At 40.3% G+C, this 22202-nt stretch overlaps 1 protein-coding gene across 8 annotated transcripts in view; it reads left to right on the forward strand.

Moving 5' to 3' along the window:
• LOC126083414 (transducin-like enhancer protein 4) overlaps positions 1-22202 on the forward strand; it is a 164564-nt gene that overhangs the window by 56642 nt on the left and 85720 nt on the right. For 4 of the 8 annotated variants that reach the window (XM_049897172.1, XM_049897173.1, XM_049897174.1 and 1 more), the window contains exon 6: positions 6132-6206. The exons of the other annotated variants lie outside the window; for them this stretch is intronic. In XM_049897172.1, coding sequence (XP_049753129.1) covers positions 6132-6206 — 75 coding nt within the window. The remainder of the gene's footprint in view (positions 1-6131; positions 6207-22202) is intronic. 8 annotated transcript variants of the gene reach the window in all.

Consider the following 22202-nt stretch of genomic DNA (forward strand, 5'->3'; position numbering starts at 1 on the left):
TGATAGAATTGCTAAAAAAAAAAAAAAAAAAAGGCTAGCGGGATGTTGGTCTGACTTACAGGCAAGTGGGGTGACAATTTCATTGGGTTTGATCTGTTTGGCCACATCTAATTTGTTCTGGTTATGTTGAGTGTGACCAGGAGAGTCACCAAGCCTAAGCTGGTCACACAGAGGAATTGAGTGACTTTCAGGATTTTTAACCTGGAAGAGAGAAAATGCCATTTTCAGATACTTGAAGTGTCAGTCCTATGGAGAAGAATTAAGAGGCAAAACTCTGGGTCCCATGGGAAGAAGTTATGAGGAGGTAGATTTCTACTCAATATTAGGACCTATTATCCAGGAATGGAACAAGCTCGTCTGTGAGGTAGTGAGTTCCCTTTCACAGGAGGTGATCAAAAGACTTAAAGACCACTCCTTAGGATGTGACAGAGGAGATTTATCCTTTGGATAGAGTCATGATCTTTGGTCTGTGGTTGGTACTGCACCCCTGTCCTCCCACCATCCCATCCTTACCTACCAGGCAGCATTTAGAAATTTGTAACTCTAATCTCAGTGCCCAGGCAACATTTAGAAATCTGTAGGTATTTGGAATGACAGAGGGCCTGCTTTTTGGTTGGTTGGTTATTACAGTGCCTTATGATCTCAAAAGGTCCTCTTTGGTGCTGAATTTCTGTGAATGAATGGCTTTTTTAGGTACATGTGGCTAATTGTTCCTTTTAGTGGGAATTTTTTATTTGGTCCAAGTTCAGGCTAAAGCATCTTTCACTCTAGAATATTGCATTAGTCCTCTAACTATTCTCCCTAACAAGCTGGTCTCCTGCCTTGCCATCTAGCTCCTTTCTGTTCTCAGATCCATCTTACTAAAATGCAGAAATGATAGCACTCAGCTGCTAAAAAATTTTTAGTAACTTCACACTTCCCTACCAGGATGAAGTCTTTTTTTGCATGCAGTGCGAAACCCTTCACTGTTTGGCCTTCTCCTGCCTGACGTTACATTTCCCACTAATGTGTGGTTCTGTAGAGTACACCCATGCCATGCTCACCGGTCTTCATGCGCTTGCCTAGGGTGTTCTTTTTTGTGAACTGCTCTTCCTCTTTAAAGATTTCTGCATGTGTGTCTTATGTGCCCGAGAAGACCCTACAAAACCCCACCCGTGCTTGTCTCTCTGACTTTGGTCCCCATCCACTCTCCTCTAGTCCTGTAAAAAAGTAGGCACTCTTTATTCACTTCCATAGGAGCAAGCTCTTTTCCCCTTCGGAGGCCTTACCTAAGCTGTTCGCTCTCTCTGGAATTCTTTTCTCCTTGCTGTTCATCCAGGGAAGTTGTACTAATCCTTCATGTCTTGGTTGTCAGGTCTGGTTCCTTAGGGACTCTTTCCCTGGCCCCAAGATGAGATTAAATTTCCCTGATAAATGATCACAGAGCATCCTGTAATTTTCTTCACATAAAAGTACCCTCCAGTTTAATTGTATAGCCTCTTGAGTAAATTACTCAACTCTCTTGACTGTCCTCCTTGATAGACTGTAAGCTCTAGGAGGGTAAGGCCCAGGGTTGGTCTTACTCATTTCTGTAACCTCAGCGCTCAGCACAGTGCCTGGCTTACAGTAGGTGCTTAGTGTTTCAATGAAAGAAAAAACAAAGCCCTTCCTGATGCCCCCGGAAGTGCTGGGTGTCCCCTCCTACAACCTTCCCTTGTATCTTATGTCTTACATTCTTATCGTATAAGAAGGCACTCTATGTCTCTCAGTCCCTGGGTGGTGCAAATGATTAATGCACTCTGCTGCCAGCTGAAAGGTTGGAGATTCACGTTCACCGAGAGGCTTCTTGGAAGAAAGGCCTGGAGGTCTGTTGCTGAAAAATCAGGCATTGAAAACCCTGTGGAGTACAGTTGTACTCTGACACATACGGGGCCACCTTGAGTTGGAATTGACTCGATGGCAGCTGGTTACTGGTTTTGACTGTGGGCTTTGTGAGGAGTGGTACGACCATGTTTTGCTCATTTCTGCCTCTCCAAGTGTCAGGAACATTAATTAATGGTGTTCATTATAAGACTCGTAACCCACACCCACACCCACACCCAGTGCCATAGAGTCTTGGGAATTTTCTTTATAAGAAAGCTAGTTCATTTAATATCTCTGCCTCTGCTACCCCAATCGGTAGGAAGGTATTTAAAAAAAAAAAATTCTAAGTGTAATATCTTGGTTCTTATTATTATTTTCATTAGAAGTTCCACACCGTTGTCATGCCCTGAAGGCACTGTCATCATAATCCCTCCTGAGAAACGTTAAATACCTACTGTACATGGGCTAGTGGTTTGATAAGGCCTGTTTCTCAGCAGGCGTTGTTGGGCTTGTTATGAGTTTATGTTATTTTCATCTTTTTCTTGTAGAAAAAAGTATTTTTAATACTTTCTGTAACAAATGTAAAAAATAGTTTCACAACAAAAGTAAGTATGAAAGTGATTCGATATACAGAATTTAATTTTTTCAACCGTGTTTGTATTCCTTGAAGGAGCCCTACTGGTACAGCGGTTGAAGTGCTTGGGAGAAAGATGTGACATTCTGCTTCCGTGAAGAGTTATAGCCTTGGAAACCCCATGGGGCAGTTCTTCTGTGTCCTGTAGGGTTGCTACGAGTCAGAATTGACTCAATGGCAGTGGGTTTGGTTGTACTAGTATTGTAAAGAATAAGTAATTGGACATTTTTTTTGTCTCTTTCAAACCCCAGCCTCTTACCCTTGGCTTGTTAATTTATTTATCCTTAGTAGCATTTATATGGTGGTGCTGGTAGAAAGTGCCAGGGAGCTCGCATCTGAGTGAGCCACTTGAACAATAAAGAACAGTGATAGGCCTATTCCTTTCTGCAGATTGACTGACTCTAGAGTGGCTGTCATCACTTGTGCGGTGGCAGAGGGGATAAGCAGGAAGTGGGACAGGAAATGAGATGTAGGGTGGAGTGGGAGGAAGGAGCAGATGGGGAAGGTGAAGAAAAGGAGAAGAGATTGCAGATGTAATGGGAAAGCTACCACGGTTCTTAGAAAATGTGAAAAACTCACGGTATTCTTGGAGTCAGACAGCTTATTTGTTAAAATCTGAACATGGAAAAAAGTGCCTGTGTGTCAGCTTACAGGAGTACTTTGGGCTTCTTCCTCTAGTGTTCATTTTTCTCTTTTGCGATTGTTTTCCCTCTTCCTGAGTTCTGATTTTCACACCTTACCTGGTGCGTGCTTCTTGTCTGTGGTATGATGTTATTGCTGGCTGAGTGAGCGCTGCCAGCGTGTTTCTGGTATGTTTGGAGCACAGAGGGAAGGCATTCTGTGCCTTAGAGAGCTTTATGTTCAAAAGGTCCTTAAACAGCGAATGATTGATGGTTGTAAGCAGAAATAGGGAAGTAAAATCCTGAACTACAGGTGAAGTTCTGATACTGTATTAGCTCATGGCCGTTGCCATTGAAGAAAAGGAAGGCACTGAGACATGGCTTCCGTTGTCATTTTAGCTTTTTAGCAAGAGTTTCTCAGGAGCACCTGATGTCACAGTTATTGCTCACTGGTGTTTCTTTTTGGTTTTCTCAATAAACATATTTGATTTTAGTGGCGAGCCGAAAGATATCCCTGCTGCCTAAGGTGTCTTAGCCCACCTTAACAATTGGAGCCCAGTTTATGAAGCAAGAATTAAACAGTCTCCGTGGAGGAAAGACCCTAACTAGATGTATTTTCTGTAGCTCTGTCTCATGCAACTGTTCTTCAAATATTTAATATAAAATAGGTGATATTTCAGTAATATGGACAAATGGCACAGCATAAGAACTTAAAAACGTTTTGTTGAATGAATACACGAGCAGAATGAACGATACGTGCTGGATGGGTGTACTTGTGGTCTTTCTGCTTTTAATCTCTTGGAAGATTTGAGAAACCATTATTGAATGCTGAGAAAATAAAAGGTGAAAAAAGTGGAAAATTTTCTGTTCATAATCCTCTCCTTTTGAGTATTAACTGAGTCTCAGAATCTTAAATGTTGTCTTTTGCTCTGTTTCCCAAGTATTGCCAGTTTTCACTCCTTGGAGAGCCAGACTGTCAAATCTAAACGTGAGCTCTGTGCTCTACACGCAGTAAAAGCCAAAACCAAACCCCCTGCCATTGAGTCGATTCTGACTCATAGTGGCCGTATAGGACGGAGTAGAACTGCCCCAAAGGGTTTCCAAGGAGCGGCTAGTGGATTCGAACTGCCTACCTTTTGGCTAGCAGCCGAGCTCTTAACCACTGTGCCACCAGGGCTCCCTTGACGCATAATAAGTACTCAGTAATCGTTATACACTGTCAGGCTGGCTTCCCAGGCGAGGAGAACTGCCATCAGTGGCCATTGCGTTGGCTGTGCCTCTCTTCCTTTCAGTGATTTCACAATTCATTAGGAGTTTTTACCTTCTTCAGAAAAAGAGAGAAATGAATTATTTCACTTTGATAGGTTATTTTATCAACGATAGAAACATCTAAAGGACTTTAGGCTTGCATCCTAAGCCCTTGTTTTGAAACTGAAACTCCTACAGTTAAAAAAAAAAGTGTGTAGTTTCATATTCAGAGTCCATGAAAGATTAAAATGCAGTGATCTATTATTATTTGACATTTTTCTTTCCATTAGTCATAGACATAAACTACGCATTTCTATTAGGAAACCAAGGGGGGAAAATACCATATTGTAGATACTAATTTAAAGCAGTTTCTCTTCCTTCCCCCCCCCCAAGCTGGGAGGTGAGAATAGTGGTCGTTCTGGTTAGTAACTCTGTATCTGAGGATTTTGAAAGATGGACTAGGTACTTCAGGGGGACTTTTGTGCTTAATTAATGGCTTAACTCTTTGTGTGCAGTAAATAAAGTGAAGATCAGATTTCACATCAGTGGGAAAAGATTAAATTTCTCAGTGGGGATCAACCAAAACCAGGGCCCTTCCAGACCTTTCTAGGGGAATGCCAGCTTCACAGCACGGTTCGTTTGGCTCTTCATTCACTAAACCTAGTTGAAAGAAGTCCAAAAGAGACCCGTTTTAGACCAGATTTTGAGTCTGCAGGTATGAGAGTGTTCAAGTATATTTAGTAGGTAATAATACCCACATCGTAGGGGTACTTACATAAGCAGGTGTATATGTCCACATGTAAGTGAGTGCCTTCATGCAAAGGTTTCTGTGCTGCTTAATTTTCCCAACATTACAAAAATTACTGATGTCAGTTCTCACTCATTCTCTTTTGAACTGGATCATGGATAGGAAGATTTTCCTATTCTCTCTATCCTAGTTTTTCCAAAATAAAAATAACTTCAACTTGTAGGTTTTAGTCTTTTCGTTACATTTTAAAGAAATACCTGAGGTCCTTCAACGTTACTGCTAGTGAGGGTTATACTTTTTTTGGAGTGTGTGTGTGTGGACATTTTTTATTTTTTAAATATGCAGCCAGCCCCTCATGACAGGAAATAAAATATGAACACTTTTCACATTTCTAGAAGACACCTAAACGTTGAATTCTGTACGTTCTCCCAGTGTCTAAGAAACATCAGGAGAAAATTTAAAAAATAAGTACTTCTAGAAAATATTTTCAGTCAGATTTTATGTAGGTGGCCAAGAGAAATGAGGGTGCTAGGGAAGACTTACCTTGCTTTGTTTGTTAGTGGAAGATATTTGGTCATGCACTGCTGACTTGAAAGGGATATTTAAGCTGTGTCAAACCCTGGTGATGTAGTGGCTAAGTGCTATGGCTGCTAACCAAAGGGTTGACAGTTTGAATCCGCCACGCGCTCCTTGGAAACTCTATGGGGCAGTTCTACTCTGTCTTATAGGGTCACTGTGAGTCAGAATCGACTTGATGGCACTGGGTTTGGTTTTTGGTCTCTCCCAGTTGTAAGGGGAGCATTTTTCCTGGGGCGCAGAGATGATACCTGCAGTTGGAAGCCCAGTTCTTTCTCAGCTTTACAGACCCACATGTTCTTAGACATGTAGTCATCCTCACCCTGGGCTGTTACTTGGAAATTATGAAGACCCTTAAATCTTGTTTTGCATGAAATTGAAGCTAGAGGACATGTTAGGAAAAGCTGTTCTTGACTGACTAGAAAACAAATAATTGTATTCTGTTTCTGATCTTCATTTATAGCACCAGCAACAAGTGGTGCAGGCTGTGGAACGGGCCAAGCAGGTGACCATGGCAGAGCTGAACGCCATCATTGGGGTACGTGGCCTTTCCGTTTTAGCTCTGATCTGAGTGTTTGTCATCAGCTCTCTTGCTCTCTCTTTTTAAGTTTTGTTCCATCAAAGGGGCAAAAAGCAAAGTGAAATTCAGCACTTTGCCTTAAAAGCTCATATAAACTTTGATGGCCGTTTCAGAAACTTTGGATCACGTTCTCACCAATTTAAGTTGATAACGTTTCAGAAAACTCTCCTCTAAGGAGAATGGGTATTTCTTTTTTGTAATCTTTCTTTCCTTTGCAGTCAGCTTCTGTTGCTAGCTTATGCCAGTAAAAAGGTACAGATTCCCTGATGTTAAAATGACCTGCTTTAATCTCCCAGTGAACCCTGCAGGACAGAGTAGAACTGCCCCATAGGATTTCTAAGGAGCGGCTGGTGGATTCGAACTGCTGACCTTTTGGTTAGCAGCCAAGCTCTTAACCACTGCTCCACCAGGGCACCCACGTGATTATGCAGAGTATCTTAAATTCATTTTTAGTGAAATTAAATGTATATTTTAGCATCTCCCCTGCTACTCTTCCTCCCCCGATGAGTGGTTCTTCTGGGCTAATATCTACTTGAAGTAGAAGTAGTAGGTGAACTATGTTGTTGGGAAAAATTGGTGGCCCAATTACACAGCCCTTCCTGGCAATAACAGTAGCATTAATGTTGCATAGAAACCCTGTTGGAATTCATAGGTTTGGGCAATCACTCCTACTCCACTTCCAATTTTGTTCTTCCAGATTAAAGTAACGAGTAATAAAATAAGGCGTTAAAACTTAGAAATAATAAATGTGAGAAGTCTTCGCTGAAAAGAGCACAATATTCACATCTCCATTTGTGCAGTTGGGTACAAGCAGTCCCTTAGGTTATTCTCATGAAGACATTGCCACTGTATTCACCTCCTTCTGCCCCCTCCCAAATACTTCTTCCCTGTATAGATTATACACAAAAGTCTTTTCTCTTTTTTCCCCCCTTAGTGTATCCAACACACTTTGAAATGCTAATTATTCCATTTACTTTCATTAAAATTCAAATTGATGACTGAAGATGCGGGTAAGGGTCGCCTGATAATCAATCTGAAGGGAAGCTATTGCTTCAATTACGCCTCTGTCTTTTACCAAGGAAATCAGAACTCTGGAATCACTGCCGAAGCTGGTAGAGCAGTAGTCTGATTGTAGCTTGTTTTTTTAATGGTCTATTTTGAGCTGTCTTTTGTGTCTGTCCCTCTGACCGCGAGAAAATACTGGTAGTAAATTAGAAGACATAAGCGGGGGCGGGGGGTAACCTTTATTTCCTGAGAAGTGCCCCTTGGAAAGAAGAGGCTGAATCAGAACAAGTCATGTAGAATCACAAGCAACATTTGTGGTACATTTTCTACGCTTCAGCGAGGGGAAGTGACAGATGAATACATTTCACAATTAGTTTTTATTTCCTGAAACTGAAGAAACCAGCAATACAGTAAATTAAAAAAAGAAATAAAAGTTGAGAAAGCTTGAACCTTAAAGTTAGGTGCCTAGGCATATACCAGCTGTGTTGGTCGGGAGGGAACGTGTGCGTGCACGTGCGTGTTGTATTCGTGCTGGGGTGGTATACGACGGTAGCATGGTTTTGTTACCACGTCTCCCACTGCTCAGAAGGGTAGAACGTACATTTCTCACCCACTGCAGCGTCTGCTGTTCTTGGAGAGAATGTGTGGAATGATGACTGATGGGGGAGCTTGCTGGGTCATTTCTGGCTTAGTGCTGATTGTTTCTCTGAACTACTGAAATACAGAGCAGTCCTACCTTAGGTCTGATTGGCAGCCTTTCCTAGGAAAACACAAGGCTGTTTTGTTTCCTTTCAGAGTCTTTGTTACTGTTTGTACAGGGGAGAGATTAACCTAAATCAAAAACACATTGTTTGGTGTTAGGATGTTGCTTAAAAACGTGAGGGAAGATGTAGGATCAGAACAAGTTCCCTTCTCTTAATCGTATCAAGTGTATTTTTAATACTGTTGTATATCCATTTCATTTTTACATAGTTTGTTTGGAATGGGGTGGCGGGTTACCTTTTCTCAGGGAATCGATGCTTTATCACACGTGGCCGAGTTACTGACAGATGTATTGTGTGTATGTGAATTTAATTACTAAAATAAAGCTAATTTAATTCTTTGACCTAAAATCTTACTGGAAGAACTAACTCAGCAGAGCCTGATGTTGTCAAAGCAGCAAGCCTGTAGTTGGTGGATCTAGGGTGGAGTTGAGGGGATTCCAAATGAGTTGTATCTGAGCAGAAAATGGAGTCAAAGTTACATCATCTTACTATTCTGAAAAATAATTGCAGGAACCACAAACCAAATGAGAAAGAAAGAGCCCAATTATAGATTCACTTGATGAATTTTTGTGGCTGCTCTTCTCTCTCCTCTTTGTCTTTTTCAGCCCTGGGTAGTACCTTGAGTCCAGGAGTTTTCAGAGTTGACACCCTGTGGAATTTTAAATGCACCTGCTGTCCTGGGTGCCTGTTAGTACATGTCCCCTCAGACATGGCTGTGTTGTGAGGGGGCTGTGTTTTGACCTGCTCCTGAAAATGATGAGGGGCCTATTTTAGATTTTTGTTACTTGATTTTTAGAATGTAATCTACAGTGATATTCTGGGTTGAGGGAATGAAAATGTTTCTCCAGGGAAGCAAAGGCCCGCCTGACCCCCTAGAGACTTTAATTTACATACCTCTAGGTACGTATCTGTTTTATCTGTATGCACACCGTCCAGACAAGCACAAATGTTCCCAGATTTAATGAAATCTGATGAAGCACCTTTTTAACTCTGCAATATTATTCTACCTTCATTGGTAAATGAGCCAAGCCAGTGATCCATGCAGTTTAAATGCAAAATGCTGAAGTGAGCCTGAAACCTGGAGAGGCGGCTTGTTCTCTTGACAATAAGCTAGTTGTGTTTAATGGAATGAAACATAGTTATAATGATTTCTTTCACAGGTCATGTTCAGTTTAAAGCTGTTGATAGATTGAAATAAGTTAAATATCATTTATCTTTTATTTGTAAAGGAGGAAAAAAAAATCAAGGAAATTTCTGCGTTGTTCCCTACGGTTACTCTTTTGTGTTTTGTTATGAATTGATTGTATTTCAACATTTGCTCGAAGGTTTCCCTGAGTTCCCCCAACTGGGCTGTGGAAATGTTATGTATCCAGTTTGATCTTGTCATGTGCCTTGCTAGCCACTGTGTTTTTAAATTAGAATCTCTGCAAGATCACACTGTTGGAACAACACACAAATTGTAGTTTTAAATCGGTAATATGATCTAATTAGAAATGATGTTTTCATTTCCTGTATTATTAAATTGAGTCATCTGACTATCTTAAAATGCTTTTTAAATCCATTACACTATATAATCAGCACATGCTGTGTGAATGTGGTTATGTTTGATAAAAGAGGCTGACTTGGAACCTCATAAGAATTTCACCAAAGAAACTCCTCTTAAGAAAAAAAGTTACGTTCGCATGAACGTGGAAAGAGAAAACGTTTGGCTTGTAAAAATAGAAAATGTGGTTTCTTTGGATTTTTTCTTCCTCTCTTCTTTGTAGCCTCTGACTCTTTGAGGAAAAAAATGATAGAAATGTATGTGTTTTTGAAAAAGAAAGTACCCTCCCCTGAAAGCCCCTTCCAGAACAGGTATGCCATGGTGTTCGAGGAGAATGCAGTTTAGCACAAGAAATGCTGAACCTCAATTTTTAGCAGTGACATTTTAATGATAGGAAGTCTGCAAAATTATTTGCCATCAATTGTGAAGGCAATAACAAGCCTTGGTGGTTTTTCACACTCTCTGTGTTAAGTGCTTTCAGAATGACAGCGTAAACTGTGTTAGAGAACTCCAAGGAAGTAAAACTGATTAAAATGTTCATGCTTGAATGGTGCTGATGGAATAGTTCATTTGGACTTTCTCTACCTCCTGCAGCTCAAGCTGAAATATTAAAATTCAGTGGATTTAAATCTCTCTCCTCTCAGCTCAGGAAAAAAACATTACATTTTAATAGGTTTTAAACCCATAATTCATTGGTTTGGAGCAGCACTATTAAATCTATTTAAATATTACTTGTACTACTAAGGAAATGATTTAAATGACTTTGCCTTTACCATCCTATGTGTTTGAGTTAGTTTAAGAAAAGAAAGAGAATACCTTTGGGGTTTTTTTTTTTCCTTTTAGAAATTTTTTTTTCCTTCTAGAATTTTGTTTTATTGTTGTGTGATTGGCTCTTAAATTATTAAAAAAATGCATATTTCAGATTGACAGGCTGGCTGTGGTCTTGCAGTGTGACAGTTTTAAAACGTATGTCCCTCCTTTTCCGTTACAGATTTCAGAACTGCAATTTTAATTTTCAGAGACTTTTGGATGTACCTTTGTGGTGATTTCCCTTGTCTTCTTTTTAAACAAATTAGCCCTGAGGACAATAAACGGATGGAGGTGTGTGTGTGTGTACGTGTGTGTTTCCCTCCCTTACATCACAAGTCTATGATGTATACACCTGTGAACACAGGCCTCCAGTAACACAAAAGTTGAAACAATAAAAAAAAAAAAAAAAAACTTCGCTGTTTTTCCACAAGAGCAAACATCTGTTAAACATTCAAAGGTCTATTTTAATCTTTGCTTTTGATAGTAAAGGGCTTTCCAATAGGTATTGTTGATTTGCAGTAGTTCTGCTGTAATCTTCTTTATTCTGTTATCCTTTGAGGGGCACTGGTATCCCCACAGTACTGAGGCAGTTTTGTCCTCTTGGGGCCCACCTCATACCCCTCCATCTTTCCTTCTAGCCTTTGTCACTACAGCTGCTTCCATAGCTTGACAGCACCTCCCTTCAGCTATACCTTAGGGCTTCCTGTGGGGTCTTGTGGGAATCTATCCTTCACTCATGTATGCGTAGCCGGGAAGGGTGAAGGAGGTACTGCCCCATGGGATAATCCTGGACCCACAGGGGAAGGGAGCCCACGGAATGCTCCCCTCTCCTGTCTATCGGGTGGACAGTTTTGAGGTGCTTTCTACACTATTCCGCAAAGGGTTCCAGCAGTGTCGAGTTTGTTGCCAAGGTGGTGATCACCTCTAGAATACATCATTGTTTTGACTTTGCCTTCTTCCCTGATTCACTCTCTGTAGGCTTCCACTCCTGTTCCAGAATCATTTCTCAAAATAAACCACCTGCAGGCAAGCCTTGTGCTAGGGTCTGCTTTCCAGTGGGAACTAAGACAGGAAGGATTTGACTTCACAGGCCTCAAGCTCTTCCAGGGGCCTTTATAGTGTAGGTAGGCAACTGCATTTGCATGCTAGAGTCATAGTTGCTTTCTGTGCCTAAGCACATTTTTTTTTTATGAACAACTCAGCTTTTACACTATTTTAAAGATTACTTCTTAGTAAACTTAAAAGTAAGCCTCTCTTGCTCTGCTTCATTCAGCTGATTACTGTCAGTATTTTCTAAATGTGTGTAATAGGAAATAAACTTAAAAATGAGCTATAATTTGTCTTATCAGAGGCTGTTACTCTACCTTTGTTTTACTGCCTTTAGAAACTGCTTGGTATTTAAACGCTTATAAAATAGGCTGCCACTGGCTGCATAACATACCCAGCTTTTTGGGATGAGGATTGGGGAGAAGAAGCAGTCTTTAAGACGGGCTCTGATTTTCTGAAATTGTGGGCTTTTGCTCACCTGCTCTCACAAGGCATAATAAAGCTGTGATTGCATACAAGCCCTAGCTGTTTTGCGTGGTAGGTCTGTACATACCTCTTTATCTTATGTTGGTACACCAGCCCTTTACTTTTTTTTTTATACTGGTTCATTTACTGTGGAGCAGGGGACTACATTATTGAGTGATGTAGTCATCATCAAATCTTTCTGCTACAATTTGATGAGGCTCCGAGAGGCAGTAATTTCCCTTCTCGTATAACAAAGACTCATAACGTTTAAAGTAACTTTTCCAGCTCTGCCTCTACTTCAGGGCTCCCAAAAACACAGGAGGTAAAAAGCAGGATTTTCTAATTTCTAGGAGTTAATTTCTGTTACAAAGTTTCTCTCAGAAGAAATTTCTAGAAGCCAGCCAATCAAATTGTGTTTTTTTTTTTTTTTTTACCAAGGGCTAACCATTTCTGTTTGGGGAGGAGCCCTCCCCCACCCTCTGTCCCTGACAGCTGCATTCAGTATTAGAAGAGTTGCAGAATGTGTTTGGTGCATCTGACTTAGCTCAGGGCATATAGCCATTGGGCTTCCACTGTAAGGAAAGTGGACTTTCCCATGTCTGTATCGGTGAATCTGCATTTTATTAGCACCAGGGCAGAGTTGGCTGAGAGCCTGTGCAGGGGTTTGGTTTAACCCTTACACAGAAAAGCAGGTTTCATTCAAGGTAGCTTTTGCATGCTCTGGATTGTTACCCCTTTTTAGTTTTTTTTTTTTTTTTTTCTGTTTTTGCTTGCTGCTGCTCCTTTTCCAGTTCTTTTAAGACTCTCCCAGTAGTGTTTCTACAGGCAGCATCACCAATTCCCAGTGGCTCACAGATCTTTCATCTCGTGGGCCCAGCCTGTGTACTGTCCTTCTAGGCTCGGCAGGGAGGGAGGAAGGGCAGGGGTGGGAAGCACAGGCTTTTGTGAAAAGGTTAAAACCTTTTAGTGCACACTAAGAATTATTTGGAGTCCTGGTGGTACAGTGGTTAGGAGCTCGGTTGCTAACCAAAAGGTAGGCAGTTCAAATCCACGAGCCACTCCTTGGAAACTCTGTGGAGCAGTTCTGCTCTGTCCTGTAGGTTTGCTGTGAGTCAGAATCGATTTAACAGCAACGGGTTTGTTTTGATAAGAATGATTTAATGATTAGATCTGCCAGTTCATTCATTCAGCAAATATTTGAGTGCCTTCCTCAAATCTTATTAAATGGGAACATTTTATTTTCATTTTGAATGATATTTTTAAAAGTTTTCTGAAATGACCCTGAGATTACATTTAAATCATCTTACTAAGGTTTTAGTAGTTGTAAGCTTCCTGGTTTTGCGTTTTACTGTACATAATCACTTAATTTCACTGAAACTAATTACTAAGAATAGCAAAGAGAAACGGATAATAGCAAACGGTAAAATGAGACTTTATACATTTGCAAATTTGTATATTTTTTGTATTTGTAGATACACAGTTTGGAATTAAGAATTAAGAAGTACACATTCATTATTGATGGTCCCCATTTTTTTTTAAGTCAGATTTATTGAGGCATAACCAAAAATCAAACCAAACCCATTGCCGTCAAGGTCATTCCAACTCATAGCAACCGTATAGTTTACATAAAAGAAAATTGACCCTTAAATAAAACAAAATTTAGTGTACAGTTCCATGAGTTTTGATAAATGTATACAGTTGTGTAACTACCACTACTATCAAGAGAATAGTTCTCTCACCCCTAAATATTTTCTTGTTCCCCTTTGTAGTTAGTTTTTTTCCCTACCCCATCCCCTGGCAACCATTGTTTTTTTCTTCCGAACTGAGCATTTTTGAGAATGTCATATAAGTGGAATCATATAGTATGTAGCATTTTGAGTCTTAATTCTTTTATTTAGTACAATATAGTTGAGCTTTGTCTTTGTGGTTGTGTGCAGTAGGAGTTGTTGTTGTTAGGTGCCATGGAGTCAGTTTCGACTCATAGTGACCTGTGTGACTGATAGAACTGACCCATAGAGTTTTCTAGGCAGTAATCTTTATGGGAGCATATTGCCAGGTCTTTCTCTTGTGGAGCCACTGGGTAGATTCAAACCACCAGCCTTTTCAGTTAGCAGCCAAGCATTTAACCATTGTGCCACCAATCCAAAAAACCAAACCCATTGCACGGGTCAAGTTGATTCTGACTCATAGCGACCCTGTAGGACAATGTAGAACTGCCCCATAGGGTTTCCAATTCTGTAAACCTTTATAGAAGCAGTCTGCCACCTTTTTCTCCCTCAGAGTGCCTGGTGGGTTGGGTTCAAACTGTTGACCTTTTGGGTAGCAGCTGAGCACTTAACCACTGTGCCACCAGGGCACCTTTGTCATCCCAGCATGGCTCCTTTTTACTGGTGATAATCATTTGTATGGTGGTGCCAGTTTATTCACCCCTTGAAGGGCATTTAGATTGTTTCCAGTTTTTGGTAATTGTGTAGATATTTATGTACAGGTTTCTGTAAGTGATCATTAGTTTTTGTTTCTTGTATGTAATTACCTAAAAATGGGATTGCTGCACTATGTGATAAGTGTGTGTTTAACTTTTTACGTAATTGTTGAACTGTTTTCCAGAGTGACTGTACTGTTTTGCAGTCCCACGAACATATGTGAGAAAACTGTTTCCCTGCATCCTCGTCAGCTTTTGGAATTGTAGGGTTATTTATTTATTTTTTTAGCCATTCTGTAAAGATGTGTAATGATACTCATAGTGGTTTCAGTTTGCATTTCCATGACAGCAAGTGATGTTGAGCACTTATTTGCTATTTGTATATCTTTGATAAAAGTATCTGTTCAAGTCTTTGGCTCTCCCCCCCCCCTTGGATTAGTTACTTTATTACTGAATTTGAAAGTTATTTAATATTTTAGATAGAAGTAATTTATGTATTTTGCAAATATGTTCTCCTAATCTGTAGTTTGTCTTAGTTTGTTTAATCCTTACACCAAGCCCACGTAGAAGATGCTGTTGTTACCCAAACTTTACACATAATGAAACCAAAGCTCTGAAAGGGTAAGTAGTTTTCTGAAGACCACACAGGGAGGAAGTGGTAGAACTGGGATCTAAACTTAGATTGTCTGTCTTCAGAGCTCACATTGAACCATTATGCCACACTTGTCCCTTACTTGTTCCTTCAGCTCTATGCTTTTCTTTCTTTTACACTAGGGTCACTATTCTTTTCACTGTAAGATCTACTAATAGGATTGTCCAAGATTGTCCAGTGTTTAGTGATCAGACCTCAATGTTGGGAAGAAAGTGGGAATTGGGCAGGTCTGCTCTGTCCTGTAGAGTTGCTATGCGTTGGGATCAACTTGATTGCAATGGGTTTTTGGTTTTGATGCAAACGCTAATTGGTTGGGCCAAGTTGTCTGAGCTATATTAATTCCACGGATGAGTTGCATACTCTTGACTCATACTTTTTTCTTCCTGAGACGCCTCAGGAGAAGACCCAGGCAATCTACTGAAAAATTAACTATTGAAAACCCTTTGGAGCACAATCCTACTCTGACACACATGGGGTCACCATGAGTTGGAGCTGACTCCGTGGCAGCTGGTGGTGGTAGTGGTGGTGATTGTAACTTACATGTAAGAACAAAAAATTGTCATAAACACCACCATTAAGGCAGGTGTTTTAAACCCTAGGTCCTTGGATCTTCTAGGATTGCATGCTTGTGCATTGGGCTGTCTATTACCATTGCCATTGAGTCGATTCTGACACATAGTGACCCTATAGCCCTCCTGAAATATTTGCGAAATTATGTTTGGAGGAGTGGTGGGGAATGGTGGTAGGGAGGGTTATATACAGTTTTGGAGGAGAGAATTTATGGTCTTCAGATTCGCAAAGCACCCATGTCACAAAAAATGTTTGAGCCTGTGCCTTACTGGGAATAAAAAAAATAGGATTGTGCAAAATCCTGATAGGAAATGATAACAAAATATTTTGTGGGATCTGTATACAAAAAGCAGTTGTTACTTAGTAGTTGGATATAAGGAGATACTTTTGGATGGTTGTTAAGAAACCCGGAAATCAGGTTTACGCTTAATTTGGTTCTAAGTTGCCTTGGGGTGGCAGGGGAGTTTTCTTGATTAAGAACTATTGGCAGGTTCAAAATAAGCTACATTTTGTTGATATCATCTTATATGTTATGGGAAATAAGTTAGCTACACTAAACATTGAAGCTTAGGTAACAATGATAATGACCACTTAAGAAGAATTAACTGGAGTTAGCTACCTTCATATAATCATATCAAAAGAAAGTACAGGCAAGTAGATCGTATTCTTTAGTATACTTTTTTTTTTCCCGAAGTTTCTTTTACATAACAGTAGTCTTAAAAGTTTTGAGGCACAGTGATGAATAAAAATGGTGCTGACAGTTTCAAGGAAGTGATAGACCCATAGATGAATAAATTGTGTTTATGAACCAAGCACCAAGGGCGGCAGAATGAGGTAATGATTACCCATGGCAAAGGCAAGGGTGCGTACAGACAGCAGTGGGTGAGGAAAGGGGGTGGCAGTGAGAAGAGGAGAACAAAGGGCATGTACCAGGCCAGCGACCATGCAGAGTGTGCATAAGTAGTTAGAACTCATAGGGATCCCCATACGTTTTGGGGAGTTTTATCTTTGAAATTATTACTGTCTGACAAGCTGTATACTCATTTTCTTGCTTCCATTTCCCCATCTTGAGATAATTTTGTCCATCCCACTTGTGGATAACAACTACTTCATGGAATAGAGTAATAACTGCAAACTTAACAAGTGATGTAGACCTAATAAAAGTTAGAGCTAAACCCACACACCCAAACCTTACAAGAAGACTTAAAATGGTACATTCTTGAACGCTTTTTAAGGTATCTCCATGGCTAGTCTGTTTCTGTGAGTCTTAACTTTTTTTTTCCCCCTCAGTAGATTCATTAAAAAGGAGAGTTTATCTTGGCCCAGGTTGTCATGTGTGACCACTGGGGCAGTGCCACTGATCCAGAAGCAAAGTGGCAGTCATGCTGTATTTTTTTTTTTTTTATTTCCCTAGGGTGTTTCTGGGTTGACTCAAAGCAATTTGTAGACACAGCTCTGCACAAATTAATATCTGGGAGAAGAAGCTGTTGAGGGAAAAAACAGTCTAAGCTGCTGTCTGCTTCTAGTGAAAGCTCAGAGGCTGTTTTTTGGGTTTGTTTAGTAGCCTCAGAATGACCTCTGAGGAAAGATAGATGCTGAGTCAGACTTTGTTGCTTCTTCCTTGCAGGCAGAGACCACCTCCTATGATGGAGGTGAAAACATCCCAGATGCTCTTTCCAGCCTCCCTGAGAGCTGGGCAACGGGCCTGTGACCCTGTCCTGGTCTGTGAGATACCGATAGGAGAACTGCCTTCCTTTCTGCCCTTAGACATGGTTGTATGAAGATATGATGTAGTGCATGGAGCTGTGGCATCTGTGTTGTGATGGGAGAGTGGAATATGAGGGAGGCCAAGAGAATCAAAGAGATGTTCACCTAGAACCTTGACACTGCCAAGTCACCAAACCAATCCTGGATTTGTTGTTATGTGAGAAATAAAAACACCTATTGTTTAGGCCATTTTTATTTTTTATTTGGGAATTCTATAGCTTGTAGAAGAAATATCTTAACATATATATAGAGAGGGAGAGAGAGAGAGGCAGACATTCACTTATACCATGTATTATAATATCAAACATTGGAAGTAAGTTAAAACACCCATGATCTGGGGCCATTTAAGTGAACTCCCATGTGTCTGTTCAGTAGCATACTGTGTAACCATTACAGATGGTGTGGTCAGAGCTTTACCTATGGATATGGGAATTTGTTCTTTATGCACACTAAATAGAAAAAGAAGCAGATCAAGCTACCAGATAGCATGATGTTATATTTGTTTCAAAGTGCTTACGTATGCAGAGAAAAAAATATCGGGTGGACCCACCAACATTACAGTGGTAGTTTTCTTTGGTTAGTAGGATTGTGACTGAGTTTTAATTATTTGTCTGCCTCTCTTTATTTAGCATGATTTTTATAATCCTAAAAAAGTTATAAAACAGGATTATAATTGACAATAATCATCCCTCTGAAGCAGTTCTGCCTTGCACAGATAGAATTGCTGTGAGTTGGAATTGACTCCATGGCAATTGACAACAAAAACAACAAGAAAATGGTACCACCATCTACCCAGTTATTTGAGGCCCAACTTTAATGGGTATCCTGCATTTCTCCAGTTATTCTCACCCCTTTCTCTTCCCATAGCCATGTTCTGTCTCCAGAGTATATTTTAACTCCTGCTCTTTGCCATCCGTCCTGCCATAACTCTAACCCAAGTCATCATTCATTGTGTTTTGGCTTAAACCTCCTGTATTACCTCCTAGTTGGCCTCCCTCCTGTCATCCTTGCCACTTTCAAATCTAGTCACCACATTGCATTCTGAACTTTAAAAAATCCTTAAATTATATCACTCTCTAGTTTAAATTCTTAGTATTCTTTATAATTGGAGTTAGGATAAAGTACCCAGAAATAGGGGCAAACGGATCATTGGCGGGAAAGATGGACACTGGTAAATATCGCTAGCGGGGCAGTTCTTTATTCTTGTAGAAAAAAACGAAGTTGGATTTGTACATCTCGTTATACACAGAGGCCAATCCCAGAAGCATAAAAAGACAGAACTTTAAAACTTTCAGAAAGAAAAAAAAAAAGCACAGAAAACTTTTTTTTTTTAATCTTGGGATAGAGGATTTCTTAAATGGGTTACAAAAAGCTCACACCATGAGGAAAAAATAGATGATACTACTCAGTGAAAATTGAAAACATCTGTACATCAAAAGACACCTCAAAGAAAATGAAATAAGCCAGAAACTTTGAGATATTTACAGTGCACATAACCGACAGAGGCTTATGATCCAGATTATACCAGTTATAGAGCTACTAAAAAGTTCAGTATTAAAAGAAAAATAACCAAAAAACACCATGGCCTAAAGCTGTCATCATTCTTAAATAACAGTCTAAACTCCTTGCTGTGCACGGTCTGGTTCCCACAGTATTTGTATGCTGCCACACTTTCCCCGTGTTTATTGGGCTCCCACCAGGCTTCCTTTGCCTTCATTGGTCACTGTAGGCATCTTTCCTGTTTGCAACTGCCTTTCTCTTGCTTTTGGTTTTCTTCCTTCTGGTTCTCTTCTCACAGTTTTCTGCAAGGCTCTGTCATTCTTCTTCTCTGGGTCTTGGTTCAAAGGTGACTTCCCTGGAGGGCTGCCTCCATTTATTCTTAAGAATGAATGATTGCTCACCTTATATGGTAAGACCTCCCTAGTTGAGAAAGGGTCCTGTTGGGGCAATGGATGAATCACCAGACCGGATGATGGGGCCTTATGCCCCAATCTTGATGCTGGTACTCTTCTCCCCACTGACTTTGACCTTGGGCCTCAGACATGCAGGTGTTGTCCTGAATCAGTGTTCTTTAAATTGCAGGTTATGGAACCCATTCATTACTGTGCTGTGAAATCGATTCAGGGGGCCATAGCCAGCATTTCTTTCTCCCCCCCGCCCGCCCCCGCTTTTTTTAAAAGAAAACATTAGCGTGTATTGTGCATGGTAGGGTTTGGTGTTGTTTGTTAAACTTTTGTTTCATTTACAAGTGTATTCTGTGCAGATACACACATGTGCACACACAGGAGCTGTGGTTAGAATGTTGGAACACAACTCCATCTAGATGTCATCTCACTCAGTTTCTTCTCTAAAGTCCTACGATCAAATGCTGGGTTACTGAAGAACTCAAAGTGGAATATGCTTTTTAAAAGCAGCTTTACTTTAAAGTATCCTGAAGTAACCGAAACAAGCATTTCTGAATACAGTCCTGTACGTTGGTGACTTTAATGACTAAAACTCAAAAAATAGAAGCATCTCTTTCAATAAGATCCTGAATGTGTTAATGTCTCTAAAAATTTCCTTAAGTAGTTTAAACCGGCTGCCAGGAAATTGCATTTCTCCTATTTGCTTAAAAAGAACGAGTCTTCAACTTTGGGCCAAGCCAGAGAAAATTCTAACAGGATCACTGATGGAAAAGTTAATAAAATCAGCAATTAAACAGTTTTTTTCCCTTTTTCGCCCCCACTCCCAATTTTTTTTCTTTTTTGCCATTTTTTCATGAGTTAAACTTCAAAGACGTACAATGGAACCCTTGCAACAAGACTCAGGATTTGCCTGGTTTGCTTGTTACCTGTCTTATCTTTACAGGCCAGTCCAGAGACCTTGAGGACCACGGAGATCTGTGGTTTGTTGAGCATGAGAAACTTACCCTTTCAGTGATAATCTTCCTTGGGCTGCTTTAAATGCAGATCTTTCCCCTGCAGTAAATCTTGTGTTTTAAGTCATCAGGAATGAGTTACAGGCAGACTTAGGTTGAAAAAGCTCCTTGCTTTGTTCTTTTTATTCATGCCTCTTTCCATATATTTATTTAACCTCTAGCTTTTGCTACAGATATTATTAAAAGCAAGAAGCCCCATCTTTTGGCAGGTAGGGCAAATCTTTTTCCCCACCTCCACAACTACAGGAAAGTTGAAAGAAAATGAACACCATATGCCTGTCACCTAGATTCATCAGCTGTTAACATTTTGCCACTTTTGCTTTATGTCTGTGTATTTTTTTCCCACAATGTATAAACACACACACCACTTCTTCGTTTCCTCTGAACTGTTTGAAAGTAAGAGGCAGTCATGATAATATTTCACCCGTTAAAACTGCAGCATGAATCTTCTACAGACAAGGCCGTTTTCTTATGTAAGCATGATACCATCAATGCATCTGTATATCCAATGTATAGTTCATAATCATTTCTCTAGTTGACCACAAAAATGTCCTTGATAGCATGTTTTTCTTCACAGCATTCTTTCCTCGGTCCACGATCCACATTCAGAAATTCCCTTTGTTGTTCTGTCTCTTTAGTCTTCTTTAATCCAGAACAATCTTCTCAAACCATTTGGTTTTATGACATTGGCATTTTGAAGATTCCAGGCCAGCCATGTGGAATATCCCACAATCTGGTTATATCTGTTTCTGACTGTTTTCTCATGCTTAGAGTCTGGCTAAGTAGTTTAGTAAGAACACTACCTCTGTGATGTGCATGTCCGGTTGTATCATGGTGTTGGTGAAGCTAGGTTTGACCACTTGGTTCAGATAGTGACTTTCAGATCTCTTCATTATAAAGACACTTTTTCCCCTTTGTAATTACTAGGTAATCTGTGGGGTGATACTTTGAGACTGAAAAACCTCTTTCCAACAATTTACCCAATGATTTTACTATCTATTGATGAGCCTCTCCTGTCAGTGGTGGTTTCTTAATTCTTTCTTTCCTTAATATTCTGTAAAGAAGAGCTTTTCTTGTCAAGCCCTGTGTGTGTGTATGTGTGAGAGAGAGAGAGGAAGAATATGGACTTTTGGATATCTTTTGAGTAACTACCGCTCTTGAGTGTTTGTTGTTTGCCAAGTACTGTGCTAAGGGCTTTACATAATGCCATCTCATATAATTCTCCCAACAGTCTTGGGAGATAGATTTTATGATTGTTCCCACTTCATACTTGAAGAAACTCAGGCTCAGAAATGGTGAGTGACTGGTTCTTGGTCACAGGTGGTAAAGATTCTATCTTGGTGGCTCTGATGCATGGGCTCGCATTCTTCACCATTTCATTGTCATGTGCCCCAGAATGTCATCCAGGACCTCCTTTCTCAGACTCAGCCCAACCCCCACAGATAGCAGCCTGGTCAGCAGATGTGTCCATACTAAAAGATGCCTACATGTCCATGGAGTGAAGATAAACTGCCCTAACCCCATGGCCCTCCCTCTATGCTTGCCACTTATCTCCGTCCGTTGCCTCCTCTTCCCAGGTCTGCTGGGCCCTCCCTTGTTTCTCTCCCAGAATGATATCTCCCAGTTGAATCAAAGCCTTGAGTTTGAGGTCTGGCTGTGGCTTGGAAACCATTCTCTCCTCCTTGGTCCTAGAATGCCTCACAGGCTCACCCATTTTCTTGAGATATCAAAGACTCTACTCATGAAAGCGTAAAGTGTTATAATCCTTTACAGTCATTATTCTTTACAATGCTTAAATTGTCTCAAGTTTATCAGTGTGAACCCCCGTGATCGTCTCTTTGTCCTTTTGACACATCCTCATAGTCTAGATAGCTTTCTTGCTTTCTGGCATAAGATGGACTGGGCTTCTCTTGCACTTTTTTAGAAACCAAGATCTAGATGTAAAGTGTACTCATTGTTACTGGGAAGTCATTGCTTCTAAGAAAGGTGTCT

The sequence above is a fragment of the Elephas maximus genome, chromosome 9 (assembly GCF_024166365.1).
Source record: "Elephas maximus indicus isolate mEleMax1 chromosome 9, mEleMax1 primary haplotype, whole genome shotgun sequence".
NCBI classification, from domain to species: domain Eukaryota; kingdom Metazoa; phylum Chordata; class Mammalia; order Proboscidea; family Elephantidae; genus Elephas; species Elephas maximus.